The following is a 16,094-nucleotide window of genomic DNA, read 5'->3' as shown; positions in this document are numbered from 1 at the left end:
GGATGCAGCGGTTGATGCGAAGGATGCCGTCAAGGACCGGGAGCTGTAGATTCGATCACGAAGTCAAGTCCTTTAGGGAAGATCCGTCATCGCTCGTGCTTGCGTGAGCCATTCACCGGGCTTCCTTCACCCTCTGTCATTTAGTAGTCGTTATTTTTTGGTCGAAGAGCACTTGTAAAATTATACCACATCGTATCAATTGAATGATTATGGCTGTTGCTAATGCCATCTATACTCGTACGCTTTCCGTTCACCTGGCGGTGTGATTTCCCATGCCTCCCTACGGCCAAAGATGACTAGGTTTCGACTACATTCCAGGCGTCAGTTTTCCGTGTGGGTAACTTAGATTCGATAGAGATTGTCTATGTATAGCCAAAGGAGGGCCAAAGACCGTCCATCCATTTGACGGTATGCAACAAGTAGATAGTGGATTAGCGCGTAGGGATGGAGTGAAAAAGTGGCATGCACAGACATCATATGGTCAGTATACTGCAGGAACAGACGGGACTAGATTGATCGGCCGCTTCTCATCTCAAAGAACCTGATGCGGACAAATCCGGTGAGGTTCAGATCAGAGAGCGCTGTTTCGCCTGTTTCACTCCTGCTTACCTCTTCAGGTAGTTGATCTGGAAGTACACGACTCCCACGAGTGCCAGAGCTTGTACGAGCGACCAGTACAAGACACGACTATTCGTGCTATCCGCAGCTGGTTTACAAGTGGTTCCGCTTTAGTCCATGTCACTCGGGATTTCCGATGACAACATCTGACAAAGACTCACTCATCCTGTGCCGGCGTTCCCTTGATTTTAAGAAAGCGTGCTCTTCCCTGATGGCCCTGATCCCCGCGTCCAACACCCTAATCTCGCTTTGGAGGGATTCCGTTGGGTCGTCTTCTTCATATGGAAACGTAGTTGAACGAGAGTCCAGAATGATTAGACCATCCGCCGGCTCATCGTGATGCACACTTCGCGCTCTTTCTCCCGTGGTACTCACCAAGACTCATCTTCATCTCCTTCTCCTCAATCTTCCACTTCTCATCAGGCCCCACCACCGTGAATAAGATCCGTTTGTCCGCGAATGATGACCTCTTGTTATTGAAGCAGTAGGTGTATGTGCCATCCTCCTCAGCATTGAAACCCCAAGTGAAGAAGCTCCCTGCGTTGTGTGATTGCAGCGGACGATTGCCGGGTGCAAAAACCTATGGGGTGAAGAATATGAACATCACAAGGGAACTTCGGCTTCAGAAGATGCTCCTGGTGATGCCTACCACAAAGTCAACGTCCAGATTCCCACCGTCCGTTATCTCATAGGACAAGTCCACTCTATCCTTTGTTTTTAGCACTTCTTTGAAACATTGCTCCTCTCCGGCGTGTAGCAGCGTCGTAAAGGTGTTGAAAGCTGCAACCTGCGTCGATAAGATGGCGACAAGGCATACCAACGCCAGGACTTGGGTGGTAGGTGATGGCTTCCCCATGGTGGCAACTGGCTCAACGTTAGGATTGGTGATGGAAGGGGATGCGCAGGTCCAAAGCAGTCGAAAGCCCATTCCAAGTTCCAACGCGCAAGCCCCAACCGCCGCGGCTTCACCTTCTTCCTCATTTCTTCACTTCTTCGTAACCAAAACTGCAGGTGCAGGGCACGCAGCGCAGTATTTGGACGCTGCCCATACGTACTGTACCTACCTGCCGCCGGATAACGGTAAGGGGGACGGCAAAGGGTCCTCAACAACAACCTGGACAGATTTTCGGGGTCAGACTCCTCGGTCCAGCACTCGACGCAAGAGCAACAGGACCCCTGGACATCTTCGATAAGCACTCAACCCAATAAGACGACTTTAGAGAACAGCCAAAGCACATGATGTCTATATGTCGTCGCGGTGCCTCAGTATATCAGGAAAGTTTGCTTCTTCACGTTGCGTCGGCGTCGCAACGCCTGTCGTCTGGAAGCGGGGCTACTCGCACTATGTGCGCCGCGCAGGAGTCTCCCAGGGCGTCACCTGCCCAATCAAATGGAGCCAGGTCCGCCACATTGCAACCTCTCGGACTTACGCTCGCAATTCGTGGCCCGAAAAGCTTAGGAGCCGCAACCCGAAATTGACGAAGTGGATTACGGGCGGAGAACATCAACCGAAGACGTCCTACGCAACCACACCAGCGCATATTCAAAATGACGAGGGCAAGCTCAAACGCACCTACGGGGGAAGCAGCAGGCCTGGGGAGCGGGATTACCTGCGTAAGCTTTTCGCTGAGATCGAGCGGGAAGACGTCCGCTCTGCGTTTGGAACGTATCGATTCATAATGCGCTCTCCATCGGCAAGATCGACACTTACGAGAGATTACATTCGGTCAGTGATCAAGCTTCTGCGAGAAAATGACAGCGCGGAGTATGATGGCATCAGCCGTATTTCACAGATCATGGCAGATTTGTCTATCCTATCGATGGATGTAGATGTGCTGGACTATAATAGTTTACTGTCGTGCATTGTCCGAGCTGGGGATCCGGAAGCTATCCTCCTCACACTTCGCGACATGCGGTCAAAAAATCTGATCCCCAATACGACGACCTACAATATTCTACTCAGTTATTACGCCAATAGTGGTAACATCCTGGGTCTAAGAACGGCACTGGAGACCATGAGTCAAGTGCAAGTTACGCCAGATCTTACAACCTACAATACGATCTTGCAGGGGCTGACGGGTTATCTGGATGGCGTTCCAGTCGACGAACTCACCAACGTCTACCAGCGCATGATAGCGGACAAAGTCGAGCCGGACACCAGAACGTACAATCTGCTTCTAAAGGGATACGTGAGAGCAGACGATCTCGAAGCAGCAATGTCGGTTATTGCACAAATGCTTGCCGCTAGTCGCTTTCCGACGTCCGAGACTTTCGAAGCGATCATCACCGGTCTGCTCCGGAATGGGGATCTTGAAAGGGCAGAAACTCATTACCACGCTATGCTGCGAGCCGGATTGACCCCGGAATCAGTAATTCTTGAGAGATTCATATCCGTATGCGCGGCACACGGATTGATTGAGGATGCTGAGCGGTGGTTCCGAGAATTGACGGATATACGGCCGCCAAGATTGGAAGCTTTGCTACCTTTCATCAGCCTGGCAGCTCGCGCAAAGGACTTGAGCGAACTGAAAAACTTGCTGCAAGTACTGAGACTCAACGACATCAGGGACCCTCCTTCCGTACCAATAATATATCGCAATGTGTTCCGCGAAATGCTTGCATGGAAGCACGATGATGTGTTCATAGCGACGCATGACATCCTGACATCACACGGGTGTTTCCCGGACCCCGATCTTGAACAACACTGGCGGAACCGTTTAGCACCTCACTCAGAGAGGAGCACAACCATTCAAAACTCCCGCCGGTCGGATGTATCTTTTCGTCGCAAGGGGTTTCATGACGAAGCCTCGGACGTGAGTCCGGGTACTCGCTCGAACGCTCAAAGAGTCACCGATCCAAGGATATTCACTGACATCGTGGCCTTCAACCGAGAGTTGAATGCGCTGGCCAAGACCCCTGAAACGCTCCCGCACGCCATCGAGATGTATCGCGCTCTCGGTCGTCTGCGTCTGGCCCCAACCGGCACAACTTTCAGTGCCCTGATTGGAGCATATGCACGCATCCCGGATGTTGTCTCGGTCGAAGCTATCTGGCGGGAATTGAAGGCCTCCGGTGTGGTACCCGATATCGCTTGTCACAATGGAAGGATCCGGGTGTATCTCAAAGATCGAAACGTCCCGAAAGCGACGATCGCAATGGAAGACTTCAAAAGCAGCGGCCTTAAGCCGACCGCCTACACGACGCGGCTGATATTGGAATTTGCCGTGCTTCGTGGCGACTTGGACGCAGTCAAGAGCCTTCTTCACTTGGTGTGCCGAGACAGGAATGCATCGGCTTACGGCCTTCTGAACCGGGCGGTGGAGGCGCTTGTACTCGACGGACGCTTCAGCGAGGCGTACGAATGTGACATTGCGATACACCACATCCTCGCTGACGGCGCCACCCAGAACACTTACACCCAGCCCCTCATCACAAGGCGTACGAGCGCGGCAATGATGATGGGGCTATTGGGAATGGGACAATGGCAGAAAGCGTGGTACTCTTACCAGTGCGCGGCAAATGACCAGTGGAATATCCCGCTGCCGGAACACTTGGTCCTTGCAATGGTTGCAACTCTGTGCAAGCATAAAATGTTCGACGATCTCCAATGGACACTGGCATTGGCATACAAGGACGGAATATCTCGTAACCATTGGCGCTTCATCACCGACCTCGTTGAAACACTAGACCGAGCATCTGTAAACTCTTCTGACGGGGCCTTTACCTATCAACTCGTCGACCACGCTCTCAAGGATTATCCCGCTGAAAACCGGCCAACGGCCAGAGATGCAATCTTTTTGCTCAGATCGGCCGTCAAACGCCGCAGTGGGCAACAAATCGAAGGGTGGCTCAAGCTTCTTTCCGACCACCATGTGCCTTTGACCAGCGACATCTACGAGAACTGGGTTTTCGGGCCGCGCGGAACAGACTGGCCTAATCCTGAGAGTCTGGGAAACATCCTCCAGAGTGCCATCGGGGATCAGGTGCCATTGTCGGCTCACGCAGTAGCGCTCGCTCTGGAGGCCATGATCACGCATCTCGACCAAAAAGGTGCTTACGCAGCCTACTCATACATGAAGCAAAAAGGCTATGAGGTGACACAGGTACAACGCTCTCGGGTAGTGAACTTACTCGCCAATGGGAACATGCTCACCGAAGCCGGGTTGATCGCTTGGGACGAGGCTACGATTGTGGATGAGGGCATTCTCGAATCTTTGGCCATGGGTTACAGCAGTCAGAGTGGGCCGGATGCCAAAGAGAAGGTCCTCGGAATTCTGGATCTCATGGAAAGCGGGCAAAGAGACAAAGAACGGCATTTTGTCGTGACTATGAAGGCTATGCAGAAAGCTATGACCCATCGCAATGCGGGCCTCGCCGAAGCTCTGCTTCAGAAAGCTTTGAAGTCCGGGCATGCAGTGAAAATGACCGATATCATCAGCGTGCTCTCTGCCCTCGCGGCGGAGGGCAAGGTTTCGGAGTTCTTGGAGCTTTTGACCACCATGGTTGTCCACGGAATCTACCCCGAAGACATCGTACACAATCTTATCTTCAAAGCCTACGTGTCGGCTGGTCGGACCGTCGAGGCTGCACACATACTTATCAACGTGAAGACAGCCGGCCTTGTCGACGGACTGGAACTCAAGCCCGATGCGTGGGCTTATAATACGGTGATTGCTGCCCTTGCCAGGATGGAGGAGGAGAACCTTTTGCAACAACTCCGGAAGGTTGCCGCAGCGAGAGGCTTCATACCGGATCTGGCGACGCTAACGTCGTTATTACCTACTGCGAAAACCCTCGACGATGTGGAGCAGATAAAGAAAAATATCACCAAATCGGGCTTTCAGACGGACAACATTTACAACATCGCACTCGCAACAGCTTATGCCAGATTGAAGGCTCCTAATCTCTTGGAGGATGTGCTCAAAACCTCGGCTTCCAACGCGAAATGGTCAGCGGTGGAGTGGAATCTGGTTCTGAAGGGTTGGAAAGAAGTCAAAGACTACCGGCGATGCGTCGACGCATTTGAAGAAATGACATCCTTCAATGTTCAACCCGATGTCATCACAATCAACACTCTCCTGTCCGCGGCCCTTACTTCGGCCAATGAAGCGGGATTCGACATCGTTGCCGAGATGGACAGATGGACCGTCGTGTTGTCCCGGCGACAGATCAAACCTGATTTGGCGACCCTGAATCTTTTCCTTCGCAAGCAAGCAGTGAAGAATGAGAGCAACCTCTCAGGCAAGCCTCCCAAAAATCATCGTAAATCGATACGCAAGCGCCTCAACCGCTTCGATGAACTTGGGTTCTCCCCCGATCAGGACACTTTTATCGCCATCATCATCGTGCATTCGCGTGCGTATCTGGCTGGTGAGGATAAAGAAGCAGCCAAGGAGATGCTTCATGAAAGCTTGTTGTACATTGTAAATGAAGAGATGGTTGAGTACAAAGTACCTGCTTCAAGAGACGTCTACGATACCATCACGAGCGTTTTATCGGAGTTAGGCGGGGCACGTGAGATCGCGCATTGGATGAAGATCATGAACAACGCAAAGATTGCACCGGACGCGAATACCATGAAGCATTTTGTGGCCGCCTTGCTGCAACAAGGGGACCTCTCCAGTGCTGAGCTGGCGCTTTACAGTTTCTCGCATGAGGAGTCAAGCCATGATCGATCGCTTTCATTACAAGGTACTGGGGTTCCCTATTGCGACATAGCGAATTATATCCTGTCCCGGAACGACGCTCCGGCGAATGTCAGTATCAACCGAATTACGGGATTTTTGCAGCAGACTCCTGGGTATGGCTTCTTTAGTGAGGGCATCGATAACCACCTCGTACATATGGTCGCCAACGGTTATATCGGCCACCCGGGCAGCCCGCGGACAGACGTGAACGTTGTACACAGATCCATAGCTCTTCTGAAAAAACTTCCCACAAAACTCATCGACGATGTAACAGTGGCGATTGCCTTGAAACTCTGCTTGCATCAACGGTGGTATGAAGACGGCAAACTCCTCTGGAACTGGGCTTCTGGACGCCCTCGAGTACTGTGGGACTGCTCGCCCGAAAAAGCTGGCACCCATTCGATGCCTATAGCCAAGGTCAAGGTCTTTAAGGCCAGAACGGCCTCGCGAAAATCTGCCAGTCGTCGCCGATGGGGATTCATCGTCTCGCAACCTTCTCCACGCGGTTTCGAGCGGCTCAATGAGGCCTTCCTGTGCACATATCTGGACATCATCGGTGCGGAAACGGCCGAAAATCCTACCTCGACAGCGATAAAGCGGCTTGAGGATACCTGGCATGACATGGTGCAGCTCCCAATATTAGCTGAACACATGAAACCGGATGAGGAGTCAAAGCGTGAAACGCGCCAGGCGATCTTGGCAAACTTCAAGGAATATCCCACGGAGAATATGTGCAACTCTTACATCGAAGCCTTACTGAGGTGTGGCCGCACGTCAGATGCTGTGATGTTTTTCCAGAGCATGGGTGGACCAGGGAAAGTCACCGCGAAGACGGACAAGAAGAAGATCGCAAAGGGCGACAAAGCACAAAAGACTAGTCTTTCTGCGAAAGCATACTCCGCCACGCCCTCCGCGAAGACCATCCGCACAATCTTCGGGCCTTTATGTACCTCTGGTGTCGACACGTCCGGTACCTCTGAAGAGGGGAAACCTCAGCTGCGCCACAAAGTCCGACAGATCATTTCCCTTCGCTGGCCTCATCTTGTCAAAGTCGCGGATCAGGTTGCTGATGAGGAGATGAAGAAACAAAAGGCGCGGGAGGTCGTTAAGCAGGAAACCGCGAAACTGGAGGAGACCTCTAAAGTCGCGCAGGAAGCTACGGTCAAATTGCTCGCAGAGCAGAGGTTTGCACTGGTAGATGCGAATAGCGCTGATGCATCTCACACGAGTGCTCTTGCGGATCCAAGCGTGTCGCACATTTCTCCGAGCAAAGACGCTGAAGAAGATGGTGGGCACGTCGCAGCATTCGATTCGGCCATCCAAGCCGAAAGCGGCCTGGAAACACCTAAGGGAGAGGTTGCCGAGACGCCCGTGATAAATGAGCGGGAACTCATGCACGTTAGTGGTGTGTGGATCGAGGATGCAGAAGATGGAAGAAATCTCGGAGATTTTGGCGAGGAGTGTGTCGGCACTGTGGTAGATGACGATGAGCCGGAACTCATGCACGCCGGTGTGTGGATCGAGGATGCAGAAGATGCAGAAGATGCAAGAAATTTTGGAGAAATCGGCGGGGAGGGTATTAGCGATGCGAATGCTCAAGAATATGGGAAAAAGGATGAACAACCGGCGCCGCTTGAGGAGGCAGAGGATTGGCGGGCCCACATGTATGGTTTTGTCAAGCCAGCCCATCGAGACTAGTTAGAGTGCGAATACATATGCATCACATCATTCCGAAGCGGGCGTTGAGCTAAGGAGGAGTACACATAGAGGCGTAGCAGATAGGATTTCTTACTCGTGATGCATATACGAGACGGTGCAAATCGCTCCTTGATTGATCATCAATAAAATCTCATTGGCTTTAGCTTTGGAACATCACGAAAAGGAGTCACGCGCTGTCAGGAACGCGCTGTCGAGTTTCCGCGTCACCGCTTACCTGCCCGCGCGCTCACTGCCGAACTTCAGCTTTCCCCCTGCTGCGTTTGACAGCTCTTACTTTCCACCCAAAAGTTCTCTTCTTCATCTTTGCACGGAGTATCCTTGTTGCTCAAAGGAGAAGACCATCCGACCTTATGACACCCTCACTTCGGTGACATCTGTCCTCCCGTTTGCCTGTGTCTCTTTGTCTCGGTTGGCAATAAGATCGACGAGTAGTGCGCAGAGCTAAGGTTGAGTGAGGGCAGCCCACTGTCGACAAAGACATACCAAGTTATGCCCGCCACGACCACCCCGACGCAACTGGCTGACCTCCTCCGCCGTCTCGCTACCAACGAGTTAGAAGGCTGGGAAGAAGGTAGCGGTCGGCGCGTGACCCTTCGCTTTCGTTCCAGCATACAGCATACCGCCTCGACATCCACCCACAATGACAATGAGAACCCTTCTGTGACGGACAGGAGGCGTGGAATGAACCCAGCCCAGTTCTATCACAGCAGTTCGGTCCAAACGCCACAGCAGCCACGGGAAAGTGGTTCCGGACCGCGGAGGTCGCTCTTCCCCGAATGGCAAGCACAAGTTGGACAGAACAATAGGCGTGACCACGTGCATGAAGATCGGACGAGAAGTAGCTGGAGAAGCAATCGCCGGCGACGGAGTCCTGACGATGAGTTTGACGAAGACGAATGGAATCATGGCACGGATGGGAGAAATGAAGAGGACAGGACACGAAGGGCGGACAGGCCACGAGACGTTGAGGAGTCAAGGCCACTTGCGTTGGCTGGTGGGGGCAGGCAGGATCCGAGCCGAAGGTCATGCACAACACCACCGCCGCCTCATGAGGGACCGGGGTATGTTCGGGTTGTTGTCAGAGAAATTGCAAGCTCAGGTCCTACCAGTACCTCGACGCAACACGACAGCGACATAACACCTGCATCTCCAACCTCCTCGACACCTCGTCCGACGTCGCAATCCGAAGCTTCTTCACAAGACACAACACAACAGCATGCACCACAACGGTCGTCGGTGCATTATGCGAGAAGACATTCTCAAGCACAATCCCACAACATCAACGCTCCCACGAAGCAGCCTTACAACGGTATCTGGTTCAAGATTCGCAAATGGACACCTCTTGAACGGCTCATGACTATTTACTGTCAGCGCGCATCACGCAATCGTCATTTGGCTGAATTCAGCATGAATGGGCGAAGATTGTGTGGGGATCAAACGCTGGAGGGTCTACTTTGGGCCGATGGGAATGACGAAAATGGGGAAAAGAGGGAGGATGTAGCGGATGGGCCTGTCGTCATCTTGGTCAATATGCGGGGGGAGAAAGTAGGAAGGTGACAGCAGGACGGATTTGGAAAAATATATGCGTCCAGAGAGTAGGAGAGCAACGATCAGGCTGTAAATTCATATACCTCAATCAAAAATAAGCGGAAGTGAGAACGCCCTTCATAAAGGCGTCATATAATGTCCATCTTTGGTATCAGTACGCGTGAGTCCTCGCCTTCGTCTTGATAACTTGCGGGGTACACATAGCATACGAGGAGCTCGCCCAGGATGGCGGGGAAGGTGGCCACGGTCTTCATCGTGGACGTCAACCCGTCCATGAGAATCAACACAGACCATACCGGCACAAGCTTTCAAAAGAACGCTAAGGACACCCTGTTTCAGCTTCTGCACTCCAAGGTGATCGTCATGAGCAGGCAAGGGGACCAAAATAGATGCGATTCTCGGAATAACGCTCTGTCGTTCAGATTATCGCAGGGCGGAAAACGGACCAGGTGGCTTTACTTACTGTGGGAACGGAAGGTTTGGGCCGTCACCGTCCTTGCTTTCACATACTCTGTCGTTCTCATTCCTGGTTTGGTAGAAACGGACAACGTTCTCGCCGACGAAGCCGAGCAGTATCAGCATATCAAGTCATGGGTATTCGAGGAACAATCCGAGGCGCTCATGCGGATGGCGGACCTCGAGCTTCTCAAGTTCGTGGACGCGGGGTTAGAGGAAGGCCCAGGTCCCGGTGATGGTCTGTGAGCATTTGAGAAAAGTCACTGTGTTTGGCATTCTATATGCTGACCAGAGTCTTGTGATGAATGGATGCAGTAATGGATGCCATCATCCTTGCGGTGCATACATTGGAAAAACATTGTACTGGCAAAACTGGGAAGCCACTGATGTATGAAAAGAAGATCTATCTGTTTACGGACGCTGCAAATCCCATGGAAACCGAAAACACTGAGAGCGTCGTAGACAAAACGAAGCTCATGGCCATTGACTTCAACCTCATGTGAGTAACTTGTGCCACGTGCACCTGACCATGAAACTAAAGAAGTCCATGTCCAGAGGGTATGACTTTGAGGATCCGGACTCGGACATCAAAGCGGAAGGGAAGTCGGAGGTCAAGGTAGGTCGAAAATTGCGGATTTCATGGTCTATAAGATTGACTCGTTCATATCAACGTCAACACTGGCTGCGTACTAGGCGGCAAACGAAGTATGGCTCCGGGAGTTCACTGAAAAGCTGGGCGGGACATTCTGGGATGGGGAGGAAGCGAAACAAGTGCTCAGTCAACTTCGGTCGAAGACCGTACGGCCAGTTCCTATTATGCGAGGCCCGTTACTCCTTGGGGACCCGATCGCGCACCCAAGCGAGGGGATCGAAATTGGTGTACACTTGTACGCCAAAACGAGCGAAATGAAGCTACCATCGGCCAAGAAGTGGTCGAATTTAGCTGACACGGTCCCCGATGCCGAGCGCGATGCAACGACTTACGGGAAAGTTGACATGGTGCGGAACTACAAACTTGCAATGGGCGATGCACAGAGCTCGGACGGAGCGGAGAACGAAAATGGGGTGAAAGTCTCGAAAGAAGATCTAGTTCGGGCGTATGCTTACGGGAGGAAACTCGTGCCCTTCTCGGAGGAAGATGAGGAGGCCATGAAGCTATCGACAACCAAAGGTCTATCCATATTGGGCTTCGTGTCAAAAGACAGGGTAGGTTGTGGAGGCCTTTCAACTTCAGGTCAAGCGGTGTATGCTCATTTCACGTCCGACCAGATCCCTCGGTATCAATACATGTCGAACACTTTCGCAGTGATTCCTGAACCCGATAATCCTGTCGCGGCAGGGCTTTTTTACCCTCTCATGGACGCATTGAAAGAAACCGGGCGAGCCGCCATTGTCCGATATGTTCGCAATGACCGCGCGAATCCGAAATTGGGTGCCATCATACCATATGGATCGAAGGAAAAGCAAGACTGGGCGCTGTTTGTCCAAGTATGCGAAAACTTTCAATATGCACAGGGTGCCGTTTCGCCGGAGAATTTAACTGTCTTGGTCAGCTTCCTTTTGCAGAAGACCTTCGCGCCTATTCGTTCCCTAATTTTGATTTCCTACTGTCGAAAGACGTATCTGACTTGTCCTTTGCATCGCATTCGAATTCCGTTCTGGGCACCCTGCCTGGACCAAGTGGAAAGAAACACAAGCTTGACGCACGACAAGTCCCACCGGACGAGGCAGTGAAGGCTGTGGACGATTTCATAGATTCTATGGATCTCATGAATGCCATTGACAATGACGACGGGTATGGGGTGCTTGCTCTTTCCCTGTCCACCTTTCACTCGATGTGGCGCCTTAGTTCTTTTCTTTGACAGAGGGAAGATTGAAGCTTTCAGGCCAAAAGACGTCTTCAACCCTGCATGGCAGCGTCTGTATCAGTGCATCGCTCACCGCGCAATACATCCGACCGAAGGGCTGCCGCCAGCGGATCCTCAAATCCTAGCGTGCTTGGAACCGTTGCAGGAACTGGCAGAGCCTTCTAAAGCAGCTGCGGCGAAGCTCGCTGAAAGTTTCAAGATCACAAAGGGTGGGGGTGAATTCTTCCAGGTGAACATGTTCATTGTGAGCTGATATATGAGTTTCCTGTAGTCGCGAAGAAGGCAGCCGGCAAACGTGCCTGGGCAGATCGCGTGGCAGGGCAGGCGATTGAAGAAGCCGGTGGAGCAAACCAAAACGGTCAAAATGGCGACAAGCGCATCAAGACGGAGGAACAGGCGCCGATCGTCACGAGCATGCAGGATTTGACAGGCCGACAGGTCGATAAGGTGTCCTCTGCAGATCCCATCAGCGATTTCACAGCTATGATCAGTAGGACGGACAAGGATCTTGTGGAGCCTGGTATGTCTCTACGTTCCTCGCATTCCTGAACCTATCAGATGTCCTCACGAAACAACACGCTGCAGCCGTCACGCAAATGTGCGAAGTGATCACATCCCTCATCACCAAATCCTTCCGGGACCAATTCTACGACAAAGCCATGAACTGTATCCTCGTGCTTCGAGCGGCCTGCGTGACTCAAGACGAAGCGCCACGATTCAACGACTGGTTGACAAAGACCAAAACAGATCTATCCCCAAGTGGAGAGCATGCTAACCATGCTGAGTTTTGGAAGCGGATTTGCGAGAAGCAGGTTACCCTTATTACCAAGCAGGAGAATGCCGAGAGCACTTTTACTGAGGAAGATGCGGAGACGGTATGTTTATGTATTTGGGGTCATCTTCAACGGCTCAGCGCTTTTCTATGTGCGACGGGCTGACGGGGGTAATCTCGCACAGTTCCTGCAAGCTGCCACAGAAGAAGTGGGTCCAGACGTTGTCAAGAACAAACCTGTGGAGGAAGAAGACTGGGTGAGTACTCTTCGCTGGGTGCCCAACGCACCTTCCTGCATCAATGCTCCCAGATCGTATTCGTTGACTTTTCTTCTCTGCAGTTGGATATGATGGATTGATCTAGATGGCCTCGAAGTAGTCTAGTATATCTAGGATACCCTTTGCCCGGCGTATCTAAAACCAAGTGTAGCACCTGAATTAAATCATACTCTTCCACCACGTCCTTCTTTGCTGTGTATGCTCTGCAGCAGGGTCGGCTCATCATATCTTAGAGTGGCTTTGGCCTTGGCAACACGGTGCCCGGTTTCGAACGAAATTCTCAAAGCAACGCCAAATTTCGCACATCGACCAGCAAAAGTGGTTCGGAACTATATGTATTCACACTAAAGCGACAGCTGTCTACATACATACGCTCAACACGCCGTGGAAGCAATCCCATTCCGATGCCAATCTCGAAGAATATCTAGGAGCTACATTTGACCTACAAAGGAAGCAACTCAAACGTCTTCTCATATACAGGCGTGTCTACAATGGGAAAGAGGGAAAGAGCAACTTAATCCTCAGGAACAGAGAGGGTACGCGCGAGGACCTACGTATGGACCATACCTTGATAATCATTCACAAACAACGCATAAGTAGCGGTCGGCGTCGACTTTGTGGTATCGATGGTGAACCTGCCCCACTTAATGCGTCCGGGCCTCCAGGAGAAGATCTTTTGGTCTTCGGCGGTTTCGCGGTAGGTTTCTATTGGGCTGTGAACGGGGGAGTTGATGTCAGGTCGTAGGATAATCGAGACGTTCCCGTGTGGGCTGCTATCCTACCTGTAGAAAGCTTGTAGAGGACTGGATAGGACACACAAACAGTTTCAGTGGACGCAACCAATGGGCGAGTCAAATCGAACCACCATCTACCTCGTGCTAAACTCAATAACGTTCCCGGGCAGCTTCGTAACGGCCACCTCATGCCTATCCCCGCTGATAGCCATCACATTGCGGATATCATTCGTCGAAATGAAGTCCAAGATCTCCTGCCGTTCCCGCAGGTAGCCCGCCCAGGTGTCACGTTGCTCCCATTGCCAGTTCTGCGTTAATGGGACGGAGGAGACGAGGAATTTGATTGTGTACTTGTCCTTTACTGCAGGACGTTAAACGTGTTACTGCCGTTAGCTTCGCTCAAGGGAGAAATATCAAATACAAAACGCGGCCACGAACCTCTCAACAACCAATCCTGCACCCTCTTCTTCTGCGCATCCCCCAACATCGTCCCCGTCTTCGGATCCCGGTACCCACGCGTATCCATAACAAAAAACGCGGTATCCCCAAACGCATACTCAAAGATCGCCGACTCGTTCGCGTCCTTTTGCGGGTTAGTGAGGCCCGCGTACTCGTTGAAGGCCTTGAAGGCTGCGGGGTACGGGTCAGCGTGGTCGAACTCCCAGTCGTTGAGGATTTCGTGGTCGTCGTAGATTGTGAGGAAGGGGATTCGGCGGAAGGTGTCCCTGAAATCGGCGTGGGAGTAGAGATACCGGTAGTGCCAGCGGTAAGTGTCCACGTCCGTGCCGTAGAGGGTAGGGGCATCTATTCCAACGTGTGAGTGGCAACACCCACTAACTATTGCAACCGTCCCTGGTACCCACCTGCGTAGATCAGGTCACCAAGGAACATGACAAACGACAGGTCTTGTTTCCCCATCTCGCGAAAGCCTTGGATGCCCTGTGAAAGCTGATGAGCCTCGAAGCTGAATTGAGTGCTAAGATTTATGCTCGCCTTGCCTACCTTCGTCATGTATGGGAACCCAGGCTTGACACCTAAGAGTATACCGCGTTAGCGCAGGTGCAATGTGCGAAAGCTATGAAATCACACGCAACGCACAAGATGTGAATGCGAATGAATATTTCGCTTTCGCCAGATCCACAGGCGCAGTCTTGAACCGATAGTCCGCAGCCTTCGTATCCGCAAACAGCGGCTGTCCGTCCGCTTTCACCCATCGATAATGGTACGTCGTCTTTGGCGCCAGCTGATTGCACGTCGCAATGGCGGTATAATCATTGGCAGCGCTAACCACCACCCCCGACTCGCACACAGCCCATGTTTCCTCCTTCGCCGGCGTAAACTCAAGCGCCAGCGTCGCCTCCGTAGGCGCTCTCACAAACACCCTCGCATAATCGCTCCCAACCGCGCCCACACGCGTCAACTGCAGATCCCGATGCTGCTCCTTCAGATACGGCCTATACACGAAATCCATGCACAATCCAAAAAGGGTGGTATTGGCCACGAACGAGAGCACCAGCAGCGCCGTGCGCATCTTGCGGCTCTTAAGGAACGTGAAAAAACCTTCGGATGGGTGGTTATCATCTCGGTATGTCACATGACGGCGGCGGCGCTGAGCGGTGGAAGTTCTATGCGCACCTTGTGACTCTGAGGAGTGGAGCGCTGATCCTGGGGAGGTGGCGGTTGGGGAGCGCGCTTCGGAGTTGCGACGGTTGCGGAGGACGTTGCCGTTGGCGCTGTCATCCCGGGAGGTGGGGCTCGGGAGGAGTGACCTCGTCTCGTCTTCGTCATCGGACGACTGGTTTTTGACTTCGACCGCGGCTGGTTGGATACTATCGCGGTACCATACGAGGACCAAGGCAGGTAGTAGGCAGAATTGGAAGAAGTAGGTGAGGAATATCAACCGGAGCACCTGCCGCGACGGAATTCTAGAAGTATCGGACAGCCGTCAATATGTGAACGAAGTTGCTCGAAATCGTATTGGGTCACAGAGGTACTCACACGACAAGCAGAATCGGTGCCAGAAACCCATGGAGCCCCGCTGCTAACGAGTATATCCATACAAGGGTGGTAAGGAGTACCTTTGCCATCTAGGTGCAGTTTGGCCGCCCAGGCCGGGAATACTGTACAATGCTAGTCCTTTTGCAAAGTTCGGAGATCACGCCCGACTCCGGTTGGGCGCAAACAATGACCCAGTTTGCCGTCTCCTTGCTGGAGGAGACTATATAAAGGAAGGCACCGGGAATCTTCGCTATATAGGTTTCTCGGGTGGTCAAGATGTCAAGCCAGTGGAAAAGACAGCTCGTCAAAATGCATTTCCCGCGGAAGGAGCGAGTGGTTGCTGAGTGGTTGCGTCACGGAGGTCCGACCGGGATGGACGCGCGCGCAACTGTCCCCTCATCGCGCATCAACTACTA

At 52.4% G+C, this 16,094-nt stretch overlaps 5 protein-coding genes across 5 annotated transcripts; 3 read left to right on the top strand and 2 right to left on the bottom strand.

Annotated features, from left to right (window-relative positions):
* Positions 1–278: 278 nt before the first annotated feature.
* EV422DRAFT_594317 (emp24/gp25L/p24 family/GOLD-domain-containing protein) lies at positions 279–1,474 on the bottom strand (the record flags this gene model as incomplete). The annotated part of the gene is made up of 5 exons (XM_053073580.1): positions 279–541; positions 610–706; positions 780–893; positions 994–1,198; positions 1,268–1,474. The coding sequence occupies 5 exons, from the start codon at positions 1,472–1,474 to the stop codon at positions 508–510; spliced, it is 657 nt and encodes a 218-aa protein (XP_052930460.1). The 3' UTR covers positions 279–507.
* Positions 1,431–8,161, top strand: EV422DRAFT_513047 (uncharacterized protein). Its single transcript, XM_053069127.1, has one exon. It carries the CDS (start codon positions 1,866–1,868, stop codon positions 8,001–8,003), a length of 6,138 nt encoding a protein of 2,045 aa, XP_052930459.1. The 5' UTR covers positions 1,431–1,865; the 3' UTR covers positions 8,004–8,161.
* A 127-nt stretch (positions 8,162–8,288) lies between these two features.
* Positions 8,289–9,684, top strand: EV422DRAFT_513046 (uncharacterized protein). Its single transcript, XM_053069126.1, has one exon. It carries the CDS (start codon positions 8,514–8,516, stop codon positions 9,579–9,581), a length of 1,068 nt encoding a protein of 355 aa, XP_052930458.1. The 5' UTR covers positions 8,289–8,513; the 3' UTR covers positions 9,582–9,684.
* On the top strand, positions 9,677–13,260 carry EV422DRAFT_513041 (SPOC like C-terminal domain-containing protein). The gene is made up of 13 exons (XM_053069125.1): positions 9,677–9,926; positions 9,995–10,049; positions 10,111–10,266; positions 10,344–10,527; positions 10,584–10,644; positions 10,722–11,234; positions 11,298–11,516; positions 11,582–11,823; positions 11,894–12,105; positions 12,168–12,416; positions 12,482–12,771; positions 12,854–12,925; positions 13,009–13,260. Exons 1-13 carry the CDS (start codon positions 9,798–9,800, stop codon positions 13,024–13,026), a joined length of 2,400 nt encoding a protein of 799 aa, XP_052930457.1. The 5' UTR covers positions 9,677–9,797; the 3' UTR covers positions 13,027–13,260.
* Positions 13,254–16,004, bottom strand: EV422DRAFT_31478 (PhoD-like phosphatase-domain-containing protein). Its single transcript, XM_053066216.1, has 9 exons — positions 15,679–16,004; positions 15,316–15,605; positions 14,779–15,240; positions 14,683–14,714; positions 14,544–14,619; positions 14,119–14,484; positions 13,819–14,041; positions 13,729–13,749; positions 13,254–13,659 (listed from the first exon to the last, which is right to left on the bottom strand). The coding sequence occupies exons 1-9, from the start codon at positions 15,765–15,767 to the stop codon at positions 13,497–13,499; spliced, it is 1,722 nt and encodes a 573-aa protein (XP_052930456.1). The 5' UTR covers positions 15,768–16,004; the 3' UTR covers positions 13,254–13,496.
* Positions 16,005–16,094: the final 90 nt, after the last annotated feature.

Source organism: Fimicolochytrium jonesii (assembly GCF_025526975.1).
Source record: "Fimicolochytrium jonesii strain JEL569 chromosome Unknown EV422scaffold_1, whole genome shotgun sequence".
NCBI lineage: Eukaryota > Fungi > Chytridiomycota > Chytridiomycetes > Spizellomycetales > Powellomycetaceae > Fimicolochytrium > Fimicolochytrium jonesii.
This window is presented reverse-complemented; position numbering and strand designations above follow the sequence as displayed.

What these genes read in the sequence shown, in the direction of transcription:
- EV422DRAFT_513047 (XM_053069127.1), top strand. Translation starts at nt 1,866, where the DNA reads ATGTCGTCGCGGTGCCTCAGTATATCAGGAAAGTTTGCTTCTTCACGT.
- EV422DRAFT_513046 (XM_053069126.1), top strand. Translation starts at nt 8,514, where the DNA reads ATGCCCGCCACGACCACCCCGACGCAACTGGCTGACCTCCTCCGCCGT.
- EV422DRAFT_513041 (XM_053069125.1), top strand. Translation starts at nt 9,798, where the DNA reads ATGGCGGGGAAGGTGGCCACGGTCTTCATCGTGGACGTCAACCCGTCC. An exon ending in ACTGGGCGCTGTTTGTCCAA is followed by an intron (nt 11,517 to 11,581) that starts GTATGCGAAAAC and finishes TGTCTTGGTCAG; the next exon opens with CTTCCTTTTGCAGAAGACCT. An exon ending in GCCATTGACAATGACGACGG is followed by an intron (nt 11,824 to 11,893) that starts GTATGGGGTGCT and finishes TTTCTTTGACAG; the next exon opens with AGGGAAGATTGAAGCTTTCA.
- EV422DRAFT_31478 (XM_053066216.1), bottom strand. Translation starts at nt 15,767, where the DNA reads ATGGCAAAGGTACTCCTTACCACCCTTGTATGGATATACTCGTTAGCA. An exon ending in CCACTCCTCAGAGTCACAAG is followed by an intron (nt 15,241 to 15,315) that starts GTGCGCATAGAA and finishes ACCCATCCGAAG; the next exon opens with GTTTTTTCACGTTCCTTAAG. An exon ending in CCTCTACAAGCTTTCTACAG is followed by an intron (nt 13,660 to 13,728) that starts GTAGGATAGCAG and finishes CCCCGTTCACAG; the next exon opens with CCCAATAGAAACCTACCGCG.